This window comes from Cryptomeria japonica, chromosome 6, assembly GCF_030272615.1.
Source record: "Cryptomeria japonica chromosome 6, Sugi_1.0, whole genome shotgun sequence".
NCBI lineage: Eukaryota > Viridiplantae > Streptophyta > Pinopsida > Cupressales > Cupressaceae > Cryptomeria > Cryptomeria japonica.
In genome coordinates, this window is record NC_081410.1 from 298,567,988 (window position 1) to 298,589,673 (window position 21,686).

General features: G+C 40.0%; 1 protein-coding gene across 3 annotated transcripts in view; it reads left to right on the forward strand.

The window, feature by feature from the left end:
* Positions 1 to 21,686, forward strand: part of LOC131031589 (uncharacterized) — a 134,479-nt gene that overhangs the window by 42,475 nt on the left and 70,318 nt on the right. For 2 of the 3 annotated variants that reach the window (XM_057962740.2, XM_057962739.2), the window contains exon 2: positions 4,406 to 4,519. The exons of the other annotated variant lie outside the window; for it this stretch is intronic. In XM_057962740.2, the coding sequence (XP_057818723.1) occupies positions 4,406 to 4,519 (114 nt within the window). The remainder of the gene's footprint in view (positions 1 to 4,405; positions 4,520 to 21,686) is intronic. 3 annotated transcript variants of the gene reach the window in all.

Genomic DNA, 21,686 nt, shown 5'->3' on the forward strand with positions numbered 1-21,686 from the left:
CTGTCATCTTACCACTTCCATCAAATGTAGGCATAGTAAGCTTGCCTGTAACTCTATTTAGCTCACTATTTTGACCTCTAGGCCTCCTATCCTGTTTGAGTGACCTGTAATGCTCTCTCCTCTGATTAACAAATCTCTTGAATGTCATCCTCTCTCGCACCTGTGGAGTTAATAAATCCCATTCGTCATTCGCAGCCATGAGGATATCTGCGAACATCTCCTCTCCTGGTTCTCCTGTAGGTGCTACCTCAGGCTCATCTCTAATGAAGGTAGAACGTGTAGGCCTGTCTGCTGTCCTGGAATGAGTCCTATGAGCTCTAGGTGACCCCACTGCACTCCTGTTATCCCCTTGCTCCTGATTTTGTCTGTCTTGTGGGTTCATGCGCTCAATCATGGTGGTGAGTGCCTGCAAGGCCTGAGCCATCTGCTGCTGTCCTGTAGCCATTACTCTGAAAAATTCCCTTGTTTCTTGCTCCTCATTCCTATCGCCTCTGGGTGGGCTACCCCCTTGCCTGTCACCCATGGTGCCCGGCTGCCTGTCAAATTCTTGTTCCCTGTCAAACAAAGCTCGCCTGCGAGTGTAATATCTGTGAGAGCCAACCTCAGGCGGCTGCATGTGATTGCTAAACCCTCAGGATGGTAGGATTTAGCTCTGATACCAATGTAAGAACCCTTACTAACTTTGCCCTTAAATCATTGATTTCTACCCTTGGGAATTTTGTCAAACACTTGTCTTGCAAAGTCTGTACTTGCTGTTATGAGTTTTCTGTTTGTATTGTTTGGGTCTTGTACACTGCAATTAATGTTTTGAATGCCTCTAACCATGAAAGATTGACTAACAATGTCATAGAAATGATATGCCAATTGATTTTGATGCATATAAGTAACTAAAAATAACAACTACAGCTGCTTGACAAATCATCAAACACTTGGCATGCAAACTAGAAATTATGTGGCAGCAACATAATGAAGTTTTTATTAGTTATTCTCACACCAAATAGTTACAAAGGTATAACATGTAATTTCCAAAACTTATGACAGCAAAATTAGAGAACTTGATATGTAAAATGCTTGCTGCAAATGATGGTCTCCACTCTTCAATGGACTGCCAATTAAACACGTTCCTGCTGTAGCTACGAATAATTTGCCAATTAAATACCTGATTTCTTAGTACTGTAGCACGTCACTATTCACGCCACTGTAGCGTTTCACTATTCACGGATTACTGTAGCGCGAGTAATGTAGCGCGGTTACTGTAGCGTCTACTGTAGCGCGGGTACTTGTTGTGACGTTTTCACACATCGCCCCATTGCAAATGGGAACCCATGTTTTTTTGCTTTTTAGGGTTTGTTTTCTAGGTCTTTTAGGGTTTTGTTAGCTAGCCTTTGCATTTTGAGTGTCGCCCAGGTGATCAATAGGATAGCGAGTCCGGCTTGAGTGATGTCCTGATCCTGAAATTTGGCTAAGTCTGGAATGTCCTGATCCTGAATTTGACTAAGTCTGGAAACTGAAAAAACCTCCAAAAACTAGATTTTGCAATATAACTCCTGGAGGTCTGAAACCACTCTCAAACATCCTGAAAGTATATATGGAATATAACTTAAAGTATAAGAAAGAAGAAACATAGAAGGAAATGTCAAATGATGAAGTTTTTGCCTAGAAGGTCAAATTCGCTCCTGTCCCTCACTGAAGGACCAGAGCGATTTTCTTTATATGCACAATTTTAGACCTTTTTTGGACATTAACTTTTATTCATAGCATTAAGTAAGATGATATCTTCCTTAGCCAAGACTTTTTTTGATGAAAATTGTAACGATTTGGCCTAGAGAGCAAATTTCGCTCCTGTCCCTCAGTGAAGGACCGGAGCTTAAAATCAAATATTGCTTTGTCCTTGCAGGATTTTAATGACTTGACGATTTGAAGAGGTCCAAGGAGATGCATTTTACCAAATGAATATAACTTGAAGTGCCGTCGTGAAGAAAAATGAACCAAAATGCAAAAATCGCTCCTGTCCCTCAGTCATGGACCAAGGCGAAGTCTATTGTAGCTCCCGTCCCTCTCCCAGGGACCAGAGCGAAATTCTTCATAAGGCACGTTCTGGGCAAAGATCAAGCAAGTCTTAAGTTCGAAGGCAAGAAAGGAGGTGAGTTGAACCCGTTGAAGACAAATTGGAGATTATGAAACATCAACAAGGGACCCAAATGCCCAAGTTCGCTCCTGTCCCTCAGGCAGGGACTAGAGCGATTTTTGTCTTAGATGATTTTCTTGCCAAATTTAAATAATTTCCAAGGCATGGATGAATGAAAAGGTACATTATGAATCCGTTGAAGATAATTTTTGAAAGTGAAAAGGAAAGATGAAGCCTACAAGGCCAGGATCGCTCCTGTCCCTCTCCAAGGGACCAGGGCGATATGATGATTATGTTGCCTTTTCTTCAAGTTCAGGACATTCCAAGTTCGGATACATGGTGGTGAAGACATTTTAAGGCGTCTTAATCAAGCACAAAGTTACAAAGGTCGCCTATGTTGAAGGAATTACACCAAGACCCCTAGTTCGCTCCTGTCCCTCAGGAAGGGACCAGAGCGAAATTCTTATAATGGCTTAGATTTCGAAAATTTGTCAAGTGTCAAGTGACCAAAGGGATCAAGGGGACTTCATTTTACGTGTGGAAAGCAACTACAAGTTGAAGAAGACAAGGACAAACTCAAAACCTTGAAGTTCGCTCCTGTCCCTCAGGAAGGGACCAGAGCGATATTGATTATATTGGCTAAATCTCTCAAAAATCACGTTAAGTCAAGGTTTTGCAAGGTCGTAAAAGGTCTAGGGTGTCATTTGAAGATGATTTACAAAGGTTTCAAACGTTAAACAATCATCAAATCGAACAAAGAGGCTATATCGCTCCTGTCCCTCTCCAAGGGACCAGGGCGATTTACATAGGATCCTTCATTTTCCTTCAAATGCATGTCAAGGCAAGTTTACACAAGATCAAGGACATCTTTTAAAAGGCAATGAACGAAGAACAAAGATGGAAAGATGGCGAATTTAGACCAGGACACAAGGATGGCTCCTGTCCCTCTCCAAGGGACTAGGGCGATGATCTTCTAAACATCAAGGTATCTTGTGAAATTCAAGCGAAACGAAAGTGGAATGAAAGAATAGCATTGTTTATCCTTCACAATGAAGATTGAAGTTCGAAGTTACAAAGGCGAAGGAGAAAACACATGGATCGCTCCTGTCCCTTTCCAAGGGACCAGGGCGATATTTGCCAAAACAATTGTTATCCTTTAAAGATCACGTTAAAACAAAGTTGCAAAGGGATTGAAGTGTTGTTTGAAAGGTAATAAAAGAGGAGTTGATATCAAGAACGGAGAATTTCAAGTGAAAAGATCTAGATCGCTCCTGTCCCTCCCCAAGGGACCAGGGCGATATCATATCTAAAGGACATTCATTTGCAAGAACAAGTCAATCAAGCTTGAAGGACCTAGCGAAAATGGCAATACCAACGTAAGGATGAAAACTTTGAACGTCAAAAACGCAAGGATCAAGACTAAGTTGATGGATCGCTCCTGTTCCTCAGTCAGGGACCAGGGCGATGAGGTTTGTACTCTTCCCAATTCTCCAATTTTGGCGTTCAAGCAAGTTTTGAATTTATTTTAAATGCTAAGTCCGATAGGTCTTGAAAATTTAATTAAGTGGCATTTAAAAATAATGCATAACATTTATTAATTAATTTTTGCCTTTTAAAGGTATAAAGTTAATTAATTATAAAAATAAGTTGAACGCTTGAGTTTATTTTATGAAGGTCAGCCCTTGTTATTTATTTAAAAATCATTTTAATTGCCTCATTTTGGCAAAGTCGGCCTAAAGGTGAATAAGGGGTTAAGCGCCTATAAAGGAGGAGTAGTTCATGTCATTTTCACATCATCGTTTATCATCTTTTCATATGTGATTTGGAGAAGGCAAAAGAGGTGCGAGTTTCTATCCAAGGAAGGCGCAAACATCATCAAAGGAAGTGCGAGCTTGAAGTTAGAGTTAGGGCGAACTTGCTATCATCACGTCAAAGACCCCTCCTCCAAGATGGCGAATTGCTAAAGAGGATTGTTTATTTGGAGAGAGATCATGTTGAAGCCATCAAATTTTCAATTTTGCCTAGGTGAATTTTCTTCATTTTGCATTCTAGAGTTAGCTCTCAGGAGAGGTATGGCAATATGGATTTATTGTTTTGATTTTGAATGTTGATCGTCATAGCTTAAATTTTGAATTTTGAATTTTGAATTCCAGCAGCTCAATCGTTTTTTTTAGGAAATGATTAATAAAGGACTTATCATTAAGTTTCCTAAAATTTGCTTTCTAATTTATGTTATGTATTGCAAAATCATGTTGCTAATTTTGAAATGTTGTGTAGGCATCAAATGGAGATCTCATCAAAGAAAAATCAAGCCGGATCAAGGACGGTCTTCGCCGGGACGATCAAGCCAGGACAGGGGCGACCTCTTTCAATCCAGCGTTCCAAGGCGAGGTACATCATCATCTTGCAAATCAAGGACAAAAGGAGTTAGAACAAGAGTTAATTAAAGCAAGCCTCTCAACGACATCAAATTGAATATCTAGCAAGCTACAAGTGTCAGATGAGGTGGCATCCTAGTCATCACTCCTCCAGTCAGTGTGGTCCACCTCAGCATGTCCAGATTCAATGTACTTAACTCATGGAAGGTGGCACAAACTCCGATGTACCTACCCCGGCTATCCATTGATCGATTTTTCTAGAAGGGACATGTGTCCAAGCAATACAATTTTATCATTGGTCAAGCATTAAATGTTATGTAATGGTTGTAACAAACCCTAATTAGGGTTTTCATTGTTGAATCTTGGCCATTGATCTTGAATTGATCTAAGCCATCAAATTGTATTGTGGGCACTATATAAGCCCAGACATTTCATTTGTAAAGGCTAATTAGCAATTAGGAGAGAGAGTTGAAAATAATAGAAAGCAGTTAGTAGATAGAGAGTAGTTAGAAGTTGTTAGAATAGTAATTAGAGTAGAATAGGAGGACAAGGCAAGAAATTGTTGCCATTGATTGTAAACAAACTCCATTTTCATTGAAGTAATGGTGAAGTGTGTCGTTTCTTGCAATTTGCATGGTTTCTTGTTGAGTCTTCAATCATAGATGGTAGATGATTAGATGAATGGAGGAAATGTGATTGATTGATGGTGGAATTCGTATATCCATACTACTAGCAGTTTGTTGATTGCAGACTTGCCTTGTGTAGTCAACTGGAATCGATCAGCCTAAGCTCAATTTCAATTTGTCGCTTCTTCATTGATATGCATCAACTTGATGGTGTCTATGCCTGCGGTGATGATTTGAACATCATAAAGCTTCCCTTAGAAGATCGCACTAGCCTTGTGTAGATGTTCCATTGATGTCAAAACAAGACCTAGTTAGAGTTTTGTCAAAGATCAATCATTGCTCCTACATTCTTAGTATTAGGATTAGATCCTCTCTTCGCCCTTATCCTTTTTTCCATTTTTTCAAATCCAAGTTAGTCAGAGCCTGTGTTCCAGCAAAGCCGATCGGAAGTTCAATCATCAAATGTAAGTCCCCTTGTGATTCCAGCAAATCACATCATACCACTGGAGTTTATCCAGACGTAGAGACCCTACTAACCAGAACATTGGAGTCATCCTAACTGATCCTTCATGTGAATCTTCAGCAGTTAGAGACTTTATTCAAGAGAGGATAAGATGTCTTTGGGTATTTTATTTTGTGTATGATCGTGTACAAAATACACGTCAGCAGTACTGTAGCAGCAATTGTATCTTGAAATGATTGCTTCAATTCTGATTTTTAATGGCTGCCAAATGAAACTGTAGGTCTGCAATTGATATATATTCGAAAATCTGCATACCCTAGATGTCTTCCCTTCTTTTTAAAGCCCAAATAGAACTCCAGAATGAAGCTCTCCTGAAATGCCAAATTCAGTGGATATTTCACCACCTCAAATGGTTGCAACACTGAAGAATTGTCGCTCTCCAATGGCTGACTGAATCAGAAACCCTTGGCTTCTTCTCCCAAGTTCATAACAAACAAATATCAATTCTCTGGATGGATGATATAAAATGAGCTCTGAAGTCCCTTTTTATTCTTTCTTATGAGAGCTCGAACACTTTCTTGGCCAATGTGGGATTAAAGACATATTCACACATTATAATATTAAAGTGAATTTATTATTATAAAGTTACTTTATAACTTTATAATAACATTAAAATATTTAAATAAATCACTTAAGTCACTTTTAATTAAATTAATTAAATATAAAGTCACCTTTTTTTATTTTATTTTATTTAATGACTTAATAAGAAATTAATTTAATCAATTTCTCCTTATTTCTCCACTTAGCCTTCGGAGAATGTAAAGGCTAAGAACTCCACTGAGATGCTAAAAAGGTGGGGACATTACAAGAAGCTCCAAGAAATCAACCTCAAGATAATATTTTTGATAAGGCACCAGCACAAGATAGGCTTAGTGCCAGTGCTTCTCATAGACTAGTTCAACCAGTAGCTTAAAGGCATGAAGTTCCTCCACATCCAGAAGAATAAGACCAGGATGGTTTCATTGAAACCATTCTCGAATACATGGAGGAAGTTTCACAGGAGCAAGCGCACATGGAAGTTCAGGATCAACCAACTTCTGCTCCTAATTGGCTTAGGGAAAGAACGAGAAGTGTGCCGGAAGAAGTAGATCCAGCACAGGAATTGGAAAGACTTTTAAGAAGGATGGATAAACCGATTGAAAAGAAGACAACCCAAAATTTTTCTAAGATCACACGTGATGAATCCGTATCCAGGACGCTGCAGTTGGCCGAGCCTATAGTAGACAAAGGTAGAAGTGAGATCACGGCTGATGAATATGCAGTCGGGGAATTCGATTTGGGGCATGCATCCACGACATAGGTAGCGGAAGATTTCGAAGGATCTTCGTTGGCCACGAAGGAGAAAGTGAAAAAGATGAAAGAAAAGTACAAGAGGCCGAAGAGCGAAAATCGAGCCTTGTGCGAGTATGTCCGGAGTTTTAGACATCCACTCAAGGAAGAAGACCCATTCTTTGTACTTCCCTCCTCTCTTCCTAAGGAATTTGTTGATGGTGCTGAAGAAGTCAGGAAGAGAGCTCAAGGCTCAAAGGAGTGGGTGGAAGGTCTCTTCATTTCAGCAGGAGGATTCATTGAGAACTTGGCTCGCCTTCACTCCAAAATTCTTTCAATCCTGAACAAGCTGGAAGTTGTGGATAGTTCATGGGAGGATGTGCACATTTACCAAGACTTAACTATTTTGCGACTCAAAGTACTAATGAAAATTCCCAGGCAGACATTGATTGACGGGAAAGTTGTCTAGGACAACGATGTTAAGATTTCCCGTGGTGGTTTTATGTCGTCTGCACCGAAAAGGAATATTTTGAAAGGTTCAGTAGGGAGTCTGCTTCTTTAAGAGACTCAGTCAAGAAAGTACAAAGAGAAATCCTTAAGGCAGTCGGGGCATTATTTTCAAGAAGGATGACTGCAGAAGAGTTGACGGTGGATTTCCTTAGGGACAAATTACATGAGTATTTCTTTGTGGAATCATTTTCCAACACATCTCTAGAAAATGTTTACTTATTCTCTAGCACAATGTGGAGGACTCAGGAATTGGCGGCGGATTGGGAGAAATTTTTCTCCAAGTGCGAAGAAGAAATTGCCTTGATGGAAAGCATGCCAAGTGTCTTCGAAGGAGAATTGGAGGCCATCGTCGCGAGGTTCATTGCATATACCATTAATGAGCAAGATAATGGTTGTCCATTTCTAGATGAGAATCTTTTGACTGCATGACATGGTGGCACATTCATGATGCAAATATTTGACCAAGTGGTTGTTGGAGACAAGATGCCACTGAGAGGGGGGGTGAATCAGTGGTTTCCACTTTTTACCCTTTTAACACTAAGAATGATTACTGGTTAACAATCTAAAGCTAAGTTAACTTACCAGTAGGATAAAGAGAGATTACACAATGCAATCACACAAAAGCACCACACATCACACCTGTATGTACGAGGAAAACCCAAGGTGGGAAAAACCTCGATGAGAAATACTGTTGGAGTCTACTGCTCCAATCCAGCTTCACAATGAAAATCGGATTACAATGTTTAGGGCACCAACCCAAGGAGCACCAACCCCTTTACTGAGTTCCAACTCAGTGATCTACAATGAATATCAAATGCAATAGTAGTAGTCCGGTTACAAGTGAGACTTGCAACCACTGAATATGCTTCACCTTGCTGGTATTACTTCTCCTCTGCCTTATCGGTTCTCTGCTCTCTCTGATTTGATCTTCTGCTACTCAAATTCTGCCGTGCTGGATCTCCTCTGTTACTCTCTCTCTGCTCCCCTTCTTTTACTGCTGCTGCCTTACCGGTTTAGACTCTACCGATTGTTTGCCTCTACAACTGGTTACCGGTTTCCTGTTCTCTCTGTCTCTTCTCCTTCTACTCTGCTTCTGGTTTACTGGCTCTCTTCTGACACTCACTTTCCACCACTTCACTCTTAGCTGCCTTCTTGCTGGTTTTGCCACTACCGGTTGACTTCACTGATGCACTTTTGCAGTTTATTGGTGGCTCTGGCCTTATCGGTTAAACCTCTGCTAAACCCTTCCACCGGTTTACCTTCAAATGCTCAGTTGCTTTATATTCACAGTTAGATCATCTCTTTGTTAGCACACTTATCTTTCAACTGGCATCACATCTACTGGCAGCATCATCCAACAACACACTTTCATCGATTTGACTTGCATATTTATAAACAAGTCTTCCCGCCAAAAACCAATTCAAACTTCAGCCAGTTAGGGTTTCTTCATCGACCTCGAGGCAAACCAAATCTAATCAGATCTCCTTCCAGAGATCGACCACTTGCAACAAATCAATCAATCTCCACCAATCTCGTGGCTTCCAATACACGTTTGCTAAGTTTAGCAAACATGACTTTGTTCCTCGACCTACTTCTGTCAATCATATTGAATGATCCCTTGGTTGCCTTCTCTAGGTCAGATCTGCAACTGGATATCCTTCCTTGGTTGTAGCATCACGCAGATCTTCATTCTTCATCGAGCCGCAAATCTCTGCTACACATCCCATGAATCACGCAGTCGACATAAATGTTGACCTGCCACCATCTACCTCGCCGACAGACACTTCACCTACACACCAGGTTGACCTGTGGATGCATGCTTGCCACTTCAACACCACGTGGCATTACTATCGGTATCCATCTCAGCTAGACCTCTGTGTCAGTTCAGACAGGATCACCGACCAACCACATAACTGGGTTCATCTACCGGTTCACAAACCCTGCCGGTTATACCCTAACTGGTTTGTCATCAACCTTGCACCTTTCTTCTCTTCCGGTGGAGCACCTAAACCAGTAAGCACACTTGCCAACCTACCTCATGCACATCTTCAGCAGATGGGAGTCTTCTGCATCTGCACTTTGTCTCCTTATCGGTTGTCCTCTATACCTGAAGTATCTTTTGCATGTAAACTGGTAAGATACCATGCACACCGATGACATCAAACTTCATCTATTTGCATCTGTAACAATGCCTTTCTCCATTTTCAGTCCGGTTGCACTCTCTGTTTGCAACTGCTCAACCTTTTGCCTTCTTCATTATTTGACTGGTTCTTCTCTTAACCGGTTTGTCAAGGTGGCAGACTCATTTGTCTAAGTGACAAACCCCTCACTCTTCATCTATCTCGGTAACCCATCATGCCTTCTTTGTCGGTTCAGTGCATATCTTTGATTTCATGCACTTGAAGCATCTTTGTGATTCACCGGTAGATCCGGTGTGAGCCTTCAATCACCTGCCTTTAACTCTTCTGTCTTATCTCGGAGAACTATGATGCACCCCTTGCATAATAGTAGATAAGCTCCACTTACCGGTGGGAGTGGATCCTTGTCATTTGCATCTTGCATTACACCAATGTGGCTTCCCTGTTTGAGCAGTATATCTTCAAACAGGCACATGTGATCCGGTTTGGGCACACTCATTGTCAGTCTTCTCTTCATCCGGTGGGAGTCTTGCAAATTGACATCCAATAGCATACCGTTGACCTGCACAACTTCTCCTCCGGTGTTGATGTGAATCTTGATAACATTCCTCCTCTTCATCACAATCAATAGCCCAAGATCTTGCCCACTTATAGATGTCATCATTTACCGATTGTTATATCATACCGGTCTCCTGTCCATATCTTTAACACAAGTCGAACACTAACCTGTGTACCGGTGACTCCAATGGCCATTGTGCTGAATGACATTCTCTCCTTTACCGGTGACCTGCTAAGCTAGGTGACATCAAAGACATCACATCTGGTATGCATCAGTGACAGTACTGCACATACCTCTCCCATACCGGTTGCCATCCTATACCAGTTGACATTAATGATAACACAATGCCAATAGTGGTGGTAGAGTGCATGGAAGCCATCGTAATTAATAATGTAGTGGAGTATCTTTTTGCATGTAGTCGTTGCATTTGGGAGATGATGGAGCATTTATAGCATTATGGCTGATTTTTTTTGCATGGAGGAATATTTATGACATATTGGGCCAATTTGATGGATAGTGGTGCATTTAATGCACAATGGACGTCATTTTTGGCAAGAATGTAATTAATTGTAAGTAGGCATGATGGGAATTTAATGTTTATTCCCACCTTGGTGCATCATGTGTGTGGAATCTTTTGGGTCAAACCCTAATTAGGGTTTACATGTAATCAAGGCTGGAGGCCTATATAAGGGGGTGACCCCTTCATTTGTAAGGGAGGAGAGATTGTTGCGATAAGCTATTGAAGCAATAAATTGTAATACATTGTTCTTTTGATGGTGTATACTAGTCCTGTTTTGTAGCTTTCATGGTCTTGCTTTCCTAACTTATAGTAGATTTATTTCAAAGCATTTAGATGAATGACATTGATGATATTGTTAAGAGTGAAATCTATTGCTCATACTTTTTGTTGTTAGCTGATTGTTATCAACAATGTAAGGTTGGTTTGAGCCATTTTATGTGAAAGTTTAACTTTGATCATAGGATGAACATTGTTCTTTGATGGTGTTAATTGGTTTTATGAAAATCTCTTGCACAACCTTTGAAGATTGCACCACCTTTGTGTAGTTGTATGAAGTTAGCGAAGAAAAGTGTGGTTGATTTCACTTAAGCAATCATTTTCTCCTTTGTTCTTAGATTTTAGCATAACTTTTCTAAACCCCTTTCTCATTTACTTTCAGCATTTTCAAATAAAAAATCCTAAAAAAGAGCTTTCTCATTGACAAATCATTCGTGATCAAATTCCTTGAAAGTCATAAAATTGTTTAGTCTTCTTTAAGTGTACTTAAGTCCCCTTGGATTACTGGCATATCACATCAAACAACTGAGTCACATCTATTGCATAACCGGAACCTTGGAGTCAATTGTTTGAACTTATTTGCAATCTTAGCATACAATTGAACTTTGATCAAGAGAGAGTAAAGTGATCGTTGGAAGACTTTATTTTGTGTTGCGCGTGGTCACTAAACGCATGTCAACATGACCCAAGGTGATAAGGCCACGGTGCCACCACTCATGTGCAACACCATCCAAGTGTGGAGTGGCAAACTTATTTGCCTCATCCTCGGCCATTGGTCTAAGAGCTAAGTAGTTATCTGACATTTGAACCCATGCTCTAGTTGTGCATTTGTGACTGCTATCAAAGTGAGCAAGTGTAACCTTGCTCAAGATTTGTTGTAGGTCTGTCTGTATTGCCAGTCCTCTATGATTAACTCTTCCTCCTCCCCTCTTCTTCTTCTTTTCCATGAGCTCATCCAATGACTACGATTTTTGATCACTTCAGGAAGGGTGTTATACTTTGCAAAAGCATTCTGCAACTCATCCACCAATGGTAGTGGGGTCTCATGAGCAATCTGTATGACATATCTTTGTATGAAAGTGGGCCTAGGTACTATACTTGACCCTTCTGCTATAGTATGTCTCTCATTGTTCCCTTGTTGATTGGTAGAATTGTTTTCACCATTGTGTTTGATTACCTTATGAATTGTTCTAATTGCCTTGTGAATTATTTTGTGTCATTTGTGGTATACACTAACTGAATTTGCCCAATAGTTGTGACATCATATCCATCATTGTATCAAACTTTCTCTTAATCCTTGAGTTGAGGCTAACAGAACTAGCTCGTCTTTGATCCCTTTCTGCACCGTTCCTTGTAGTACTCTCACTGTCCATGGGAGGATCTTGAAGTATTCCAAGGACTCTTGAAATAGTCTCCCCTTCTAGAACTAATGGGGGCTGCCAATGAGTCTTCCTTTGTTCCCTATTAAAAAAACCTTTGTGCTCTTTCACTCATAGAAGGTATGCAACTCAATGATGTTGTTTAAACACAAGTTGGCTGGAAAGATTCGCTCTGATACCACTATAATGTATAACCCTAATTTTTTTTGTCTTTTCTATTGAAGAGTTTTGACATACAATGCTTTGCCAATACAAATGAAATACAAGCAATAATCTGATCTGATTTGTTTCATTCATTCATAGAAAATACATGTCTATGGAAAAACAACATCAACATCATTTAAAACTGAAATACATGAACCATACAAATTGCTATTCACAAAATTAGGATGTTTTGACATTCAACTTGGACATTACAATTAAGTATGCACTTGGCAAAATAGACTAAGCATGAGTACCTTCAAAAATATTTGTCTTGTTGTTGCCATAGGTCTGAAAAGTGTAATGTCCCCTTCTCTGCAGTGATTAGTTCAGTGGTCCATTGGCCTATTCCGGAGACCCGTAGGCTATTTGGAAGAGAGAATTAGGGTTTCTAACCTTTGTGGAGTTCTGCACGAGCTTTTTAGGGTTTGTTAAGAGGGAATTCTTCAGTTTTGCTTATGGTTTCCTTTTGGGTTTTCCATGAACTCTAGGGTGGCATAACATGCATTTGATTCTTTGGTGAAGTCGGAACTTACTATTTTTAGTAAGTTAGGGTTTGGCTGTTTGGTTGATGCAGTTCTATTGAGCTTTCCAATCTCTTTCTCTGGGTGCGAAGATTATGTTTTTCGTAGTAGTATTTCTTGACTTACTATTTTTAGTAAGTGGTTGTGTTGAGCATTTCTATTTTTAGCAGTCTCAGACAGGATCCTGACTCAACACAGTTCAGTGGTCTTCATCGCACAGCTTCATCCTTGATTTTGGTATTAATCAGTATTGGAGTTATAAGTTATTTAATTAAATATTAATTCCTTATCCTAAGGTTTGATATTTAATTATTTTTATTACTGATTAATTGTGCTATGGGGCAACTTAGGAAAAATATCTATCTGCCAGCAATATTGTTATTTTCCTAAGTCAATGGCATTAAAAAGGGTGGCGTTGAGAAAGATGAAATATTTCATGTTTTTATTATTTTATATCGCAAAGCTGTCACCTAGGAAAAAGTTCGAACTTTGCCTAGGGAATTTGGGAAAATTAACGCCATGTCTAGGGGAGGCTATGACATGAAATGAAATTGAATTTTAATGGTTTTGGGCGCCATTTGCAGTTGAATTTCAGAGGGAAAAATCTATAAATATAGGTGCTTGGCCTCTCATTTGGTATGAAATGAATTTGCATTGTTATGCTGCCGAGTTGGCGATTGAAAATTTGAGCTTCGAAGTGTGGCTTCCTAGCTAAGTCTCAATTTCGTACTTGCAAGATAGTACCTAGCTATGTCCATGTATTCCCAGCGCTGTTCATGAGTGAGTTGCAGATTGTGGAGTGTTCTATTTGGGATTGGAGTGTTTTCTGGTTGTTGGTCGCGGAATTGCTGAAAGTGTATTTTGCTCACACCTCTTGACCAGGCAATTCCATCATTCTGGGTACCGGCTCATCCTTCCTTCCTACCACCGGCGATGCATATTGTAAGTTTTTAGCATCTTATTTTGAGTGTGTATTTTTATATTGCAAATCGAACTTCCCAGGTTAGGCGTTGGGTTTTGTGAATGCAATGGGAAGCGTGTAAAATAAATATGGGTGTTTCGATGTCTTTCCTTGGATTTGTTTTCATTGTGGCGGGCATAGCAATTGTTTAGAACTGATTTTGGGTGTTTTGGATAAGTATTGAGAGACTTGTGAGCATTTTAGTGAATCCTTAGGCTACTGGTTTTGCAATTCTAGCCTGCAGATTTGATGTTAGCAGAAATTTCATGTTCTTATTTGGATATTTAGCATTACTCTCTTCTCACATTATCTTGATTATTGTAAGTTTAAGTAGTAGTACTACTAACCAATTCTGGTTTGTAACTCTCACCCTGCTGAAAAGTGGAAGAAGCTGGCTTGCCAACTATTTTCAAGTAAATTGTAATTTAGTCCTCCCACTGCATAAGTGGTCGAGTGATGTCTGAGTGTAATGGTTCTCCCGCTGCATAAGCGGTTGAGTTGAGATTGTTTTGTAATTTCAGTCCTCCCGCTGAAATATCGCGGTTGAGTGATCTGTGCCTTTGTATGTTTCTCTTGGCCGGTTCACTGCCAAGTTTCTTGCATTCCTGCTGGATAAGCGGAAGGGGCTGGCTTGCCGCCCAAGCATTGTATTGTTTCCAGTTATTTGAAGCTAATGATCCCCTCAACACCGTATGCTCTCACCTTCCCATATTGGGCACTCGGTGATCAAAAAGTGGAAGGGTTGCATTTTCTAGCAAGTTTTCAGTTATGCTTTCTAACCTTAACGGTTTATTTGTTTGTGGATGATTATCTTTGGCCTAAAAAAACCAAAAAAATACTGGGATATTACAAAAAGCCTTTAAAATCACCATCAAATACTCATACAAAATAGACTAAGTGTTAGTACCTTCAGAAATATGTCTTCTTGCTGCTATAGGTCTGAAAAGCCTTCAAAATCACCATCAAATACTCATACAATAAATACTACAAGTCTGCAATGATATTTCAGTATACCACAATCCATATTCTACATAACCAAGCCTTTTATACTCACCAAACCAACTCAGAAATCTGCTCCAACAAACTGAGAGGAAGAAATGCACAGGGGTGATTCATTAAAGAATTTCTAGTTGCTTCAAAAACCTTCAATACTGGTTCATACCTTTTTGGAAACCTTAGATGCCAAATATAGGAGGATTTACAGCCTTTAGAACCAAGAAAATACCCTGCAACTTTCACCTTTCAATACCCAAAGATGGGTGCTATTCTCTAGGGGTGATTTGGTGCTTGAAAATAAATTCTCAACCAAAACCCACGTATGATATATGAATCCTTATCGCCAAGCCACAAGAAAATCTTTGAACCAATAACCAGAACCAAATAAAATTTACTCTAATAGATATGAGCAAATTTGTGGTTCCTTGTGTTTGTGAAAATGGTACATCCAGCATTGAGAAAATGCTCAAAACACACCAAACTCAACAACACTCCAAAAAGGAACCAAACACACCAAAAACTGAATACCCAAATCAAAATACTTTATAAATCTTCATTGTTTTCAAACCCTTATCACCAAACTTCAAGCCAACATCACTGAAAACTCAAACTAAAAGCAACAAGCAGCTAGGGTGGTGTTGATGTGTTTTTTGTACACATGCAAACACAAAATAAAATACCTAAAGGTACTTTATCCTCTCTTGAACAAAGTTCCCCGACTGCTGAAGATTTCACCGAAGGATCAATCGAGGCAACTCCAAGGTTCTTGTATGTAGGTTCTGTACGTGTGGATAAGCTCTTTGCGGTACGATGTGATTTTGCTGGAATCACAAGGGGACTTACATTCGACGACCTGAACGTCTGATTTGCTTTGGATATTGCTGGAACGTGAGCTTTTACTGGTCCTAGATTTTGAAAAAAAGGAAAAAGGAGAAGGGTTGAAACGGGATCTATTTCTAATACTAAGAATGTAAGAGCAATGAATGACCTTTGATGAAATTCTAACTAAGTCTTGCTTTGACATCCCAGGACCATCTCCACAAGGTTAGTGCGATCTTTTGAGGAAAGCTTTATGATGTTCAGATCACCACTACAGGCATGGACACCATCAGGCTGATGCATATCAATGAAGAAGCGACAATTGAAGTTAAGCTTAAGTTGAATGATTCCAGTTGACTACACAAGGCAAGTCGGCAATCAACAAACTGCTAGTAGTATGGATATACAAATTTCACCATCGATCATACACATTTTTTCCACTCATCTAATAACATGAAATCAAATTTGAGAAGTATAGAGACCATGCAAATTGTTGAATCGACCCATAGAATTCACCATTTCTTCAATGAAGTTAACAAGTCCTTTACAACAACATCTTGGCAACAATCTTTGCCTTCTCTTTCTATTCTACTCTAACTATTTCCTACTGTCTGACTATTCACTACTATCTATTCTCTATTAACCAACTATTAACCCACTATTCCCTATTAACCAGCTATTAACCTTTACAAATGAGGAGCCAAGGCTTTATATAGGGAGCCCTTTACAAATAGACGGCTCTGATTGATTTAGAATCAATGGCTAGGATTACAAAATAGAAACCCTAATTAGGGTTTGTTACAACAAACTTCCTTAGCCAATTAGAAAATTACATTCCAAGGGTGAGGACCAATAGGAAGCAGGGGTAGGTTTCTCAAAGTTTGTGTCATCCCCGATGAGTTAGGTACATTGAATCTGGACATGCTGAGGTGGACCAATCCAACTGGAGGAATGATGACTGGGATGCCACCTTGTCTGACACTTGTAACTTGGTTGATGTTCAATTTGATGAAGCTGAGAAGCTAACTTTAATTAACTCTTCTGAAACTGTCTGCTTCTTCAATGTACCCTGGTACTGACCTTGGTCGATTCTCCTCTATCTTTGATGTGTTTGATGAATGGAGTACCTCTCCTTGACTCCCATGTGTCTGATGAAGTTTCCTGATTTTCAAGTCATCCTTCTCCGGAAGTACACCTCCGCCTGGGAGTTCTGGCAAAGCCTTTCTTGGTCATCTTGTGAAGGGCTTTGGAGATAGCTGGCAATTCCTTGAACACCTTGAGTCTTCCAATGCTTTAAAGCACCTTGAGTCTTCCCTTTTGCTTGTGGAATGTCCTTGACGATGATGGACTGGAAGTGGTCATCCTTGATGATGCTGGACTGGAAGAGGTCGTCCTTGATGATGCTGGACTGGTTTTCTCCATCTGCAAAATAAACCAAAAGGTGATTAAGTACATATGACATATTCATTTCAACAAAGCATTTTCACCTTAAATCATCAACAAGAAGACTTTAAAATAAAGTTCGTTCAAAATCCTTCCCAAGGACAGGCCTTATAAGAATTTCGCCTTGGACCCTTTGGAAGGGTCAGGAGCAAATTTCTTGATCTTGGACAAAACACTCACTTCTTTCACTCACAACCCCCTCTAAGGCATGCTTGACGCAATCTTTTAAGCCCAGTCACCCTCACCAATGATTTGACCTAACACAATTTTGAAGGAAAAAAGAGATTTTGTGAATTTCGCCCTGGACCTTTGGAAGGGTCAGGAGTGAAATTCAAGTTTTATGCTTGATCTTACACTTCCTTTACCTCAATTCACTTTACAAGGCAAGAATACCTCACTCCACCTTCAACCATGCCATAGGCATTAAAGTTTTAGCTTCACTCAAGGAGGAAAAGGGTGGTTTGAAGAATTTCGCTCTGGACCCTTTGGAAGGGTCAAGAGCGAAATTCATGATTTGCTTGTTTTCCTTCACCAAGGTCCATCTTTTTCACTTTCTATACTTGGACTCTCGTCCTTGGATCCCTCTCCCATGCTTGCAACATTTTGCTTGACCTCAAAATGACTAGAAAAGAGAATTTCGCTAGAAATCATGTCCAAGGACGAGACCCATAATGGATTTCGCCCTGGACCCTTTGGAAGGGTCAGGAGCGAATTTATTCCTCTAGCCCAAAATCATCATTTTTGGAGACAACAATCCATTCAAGGGCAATCTCAAGGGCTTCTACCATCTTTGTCTAGGCCTAGCTTGGCACAAATATGAAAGGAATAGGTGGATTTTAGAATTTCGCTCTGGACCCTTTGGAAGGGTCAAGTGCGAAATTCATGATTTGAGCTTATTTTCTCATTCTCTCAACTCTAATCCACCCCCAAGACCAAGGATACATCACCTCACTCCTATCTAGGCCATAAAAACCTAAAACTTAACTTGATTTGCAAGGAAAATAGGTGATCCTAGGAATTTCGCTCTGGACCCTTTGGAAGGGTCAGGAGCGAAATTCTAGATTTGGCTCAATTCCTTCATGTTCATGGATCACTAGCAACTCAAAGTTTTTCTCAAGGACTTCTCCAATCTTACCCCATCCTGACCCACACTTGACTTAGCATAAAATTGAGGAAAAAGGGTAGTTTTGGGGAATTTCGCTCTGGACCCTCTAGAAGGGTCAGGAGCGAAATTCAAGATTAGGACACAATTCCATTTCCTTCTTCCCTTGCTATGCCATGATTCTCACCTTTGGACTCCTTCCTCATGAAGACAACACTTGTTTGACCCCCAAGAAGGCCTGGAAGGAGAAATTCGCTCAAGACCATGCCCAAGGACAGGACCCATTTGGGTTTCGCTCTGGACCCTTTGGAAGGGTTAGGAGCGAAATTCATGTCCTAGCTCAAAATCATCATTGTTGATGGCAAAAAATAACTCCAAGGCATGCCGAGGGATCCTTCTAAGCTCTATTCATCTTGATCCATACTTGCCTTGGCATAAAATTGGGAAAAAAGGTGTTTTAGTGAAATTTTGCTTTGGACCCTTTGGAAGGGTCATGAGCGAAATTCCCATTCTAGGCTTGATATTTCATCTTTTATTGCTTTCCATCATTCCCCAAGGCAAGAACATGTCTATCCTTCTTCCAACATGCCTTGGACACTAAGAACTTGGCCAAACAAGGAAGAAAATGAGGTCCATGAAGATTTTCGCTCTAGACCCTTTGGAAGGTTCAGGAGCAAAAGTCATGTTTTAGGCTTGATTCTTCATTTCTCCAACTCCAAACCACCTCAAGAGGCAAAGACATGTCATTTCCTTTCCAAATACGCCCAAGGAACAAGGTTAGTAGTCTAAACAAGGAAGCAAATGAGGCTTATGAAGAATTTCGCTCTGGACCCTTTGGAAGGGTCAGGAGCGAAATTCACAATTTTGGACAAGATCCTCACTTTTCAACACTTTCAATCACTCCCTAAAGCAAGAACATATCCACCTACCCCCACCATGCCCAAAGAACAAGACTTTTAGTGCAAACCAGGAGAAAAAAGGTGTCTTCTTGGAATTTCGCTCTGGACCCTTTGGAAGGGTCAGGAGCGAAATTCATAGATTGGGTTGATTTCTCACTTCTTTCATCCAATCCATCTTCAAAATTGATCAAAATCACCCTCCTCTCGCCATATTCAAGTCCACTTGCTATCCACTTGGCTCAAAAATCTTCATTTTTAATGCCTTAGGCCAAAATTGAGGGTCAAATGAGGATTTCGCTCTAGACCCTTTGGAAGGGTCAGGAGCGAAATTCTCATTTTGAGCTAATTTCTTATTTCCTTTCTCCTTTTTCATGCCTTGGACACACTTTGTTAGGCTTCCTCCCATCATGACCATGCAAATTTGCTCTTTAAGTTGACACATAGCTCAAGCTTTTGTGAAAAATAGGGTCTTATATGAATTTCGCTCTGGACCCTTTGGAAGGGTCAGGAGTGAAATTCTTCCTTGGGCTCAAATCCTGACTGCATTTTCACATTTCTTCACTCCAAATAAGTGTTTTGCCTTTACAAATGCCTGGGAATGAGCTAGTTCATGACTTTGGGCAATGTAGAGGGTCTTACAAAGGAATTCGCTCTGGACCCTTTGGAAGGGTTAGGAGCGAAATTCCTATTCTAGGCTTGATTTACTTTGGAATTGACTTGAATTTGGCCTAGACTCACGCCTTGATGCATATCCTTCCATATCCTTGCCCATTCGCTCAACCACTCTTTGACTTAGGTGAGATCCCGAGTCCTTGGTGAATTTTCGCTTTGGACACTTTGGAAGGGTTAGGAGCGAAATTAAAATTCGCTCTGGACCCTTTGGAAGGGTCAAGAGCGAAATTTGACTTTTTAGCCTCTCCGTCAGGATTCATTTATGGAATATAACATTTAAGTATAAGTGACATTAAGCTTTGTCCTAAGGATTCTTTCTTCTTTCTTATACTTTAAGTTATATTCCATATATACTATTAGGATGTTTGAGAGTGGTTTCGGACCTCTAGGAGTTATAATGCAAAATCTAGTTTTTGGATGATTCTTCAATTTTCCAGATTTAGTCAAATTTCAGGATTAGGATGACATTCCAGACTTAGCCAAATTTCAGGACATTTGAAGATCAGGATGACATTCCAGACTTCATCACTCACCAATTTGACTTAACTCAGACCTTCAAGGATGATATTCAGTCACCAAGCCTCATTGACCTCCTCAAACAAGACACAATTAGCAACAAGAGCAAAGCTTTATCCTAAGGAAGACTTTCAAAGAAACCCTAATTTTGGGGCCCTGTGGACTCACCTTGGTTCAAGCAAAGGCTGCTATCTTAGTGATCCCTCTGGCAACACTCAACATGCAAAGGCTAATAGACAAAACCCTAAAAGACCTAGAAAAACAAACCCCAGAAAGCAAAAAGTAGGGGTCCCCATTTGCAATGGGGCGATGTGTGAATACGTCACAATAGGTGGATATTGCACCACTGAAACTAGATCAATTGAAGCGGGTTTTCCTCCTCAACAATCTCCAAGAGAACTCTCCAGGTTCATTTCAACATCTTGTTATTTGTTCAAAAGTAGAATGAAATAATTATAGCCCAAAGTCCAATTTAGAGAGTTAGGGAAAATTATTAAAGTAAAATTTAATATTCTTTAATGGTCATTTACGATAGTTTAGTTTAATTAGTTAGTTTTTTATTTTAGTTTTTGTTTACAATTCGTTTGTTGAGAAACATTGTCCTGTAATTGCCTATATGTACACTATCGTTTTCATAATTGATCAAGCAATTACCATTTCATGGTATTAGAGAGGGTGAAAATTCTTTGCAATAAAAATTCATGGGTTCTTTGATCTGTAACTCACAAGTTTTTTTTGTTTGCGGAGAATTTTTTTCATGGCTTGTTTTCTCTAAAACAAGGTGATTTCTTTCACACGACATTTTGCTCGTTCGAGGGTTTCACTTTGTGATTTATTTCTCTTGCGATGTGATCTTTTCTTCCTACGTGCGTTCTGTCTTTCTAACCCGTTTGTCTCCGCGACTGGGGATTCTTTCTTCGTGCGACCTCTTGGTATCTGTTGTCACAAACGTTTGCACCCTTATTGAGTTATCAACTCAGCAACCTCGTGAAACATGGAAACTACTCTGAAGTGTGGGACCTTGCACAATGGGGTTGAATCTTTGGAGAAGGCTGACTTCCTTCTCAATCCAAGTGCAGGTGTTGAACAACCTCAACACTCCAAATTCTACTTCTAAACCTACCCTAACAGCTTGTAGAGGAAAAGAGAAGAAAGAAGTGTTGAAATGAAAGGAGACGGTGCACCAAGATAAGAGATGTTCCTCTCCCCACCTCGAAATGACACAAATAATCAATCGAAATACCCTG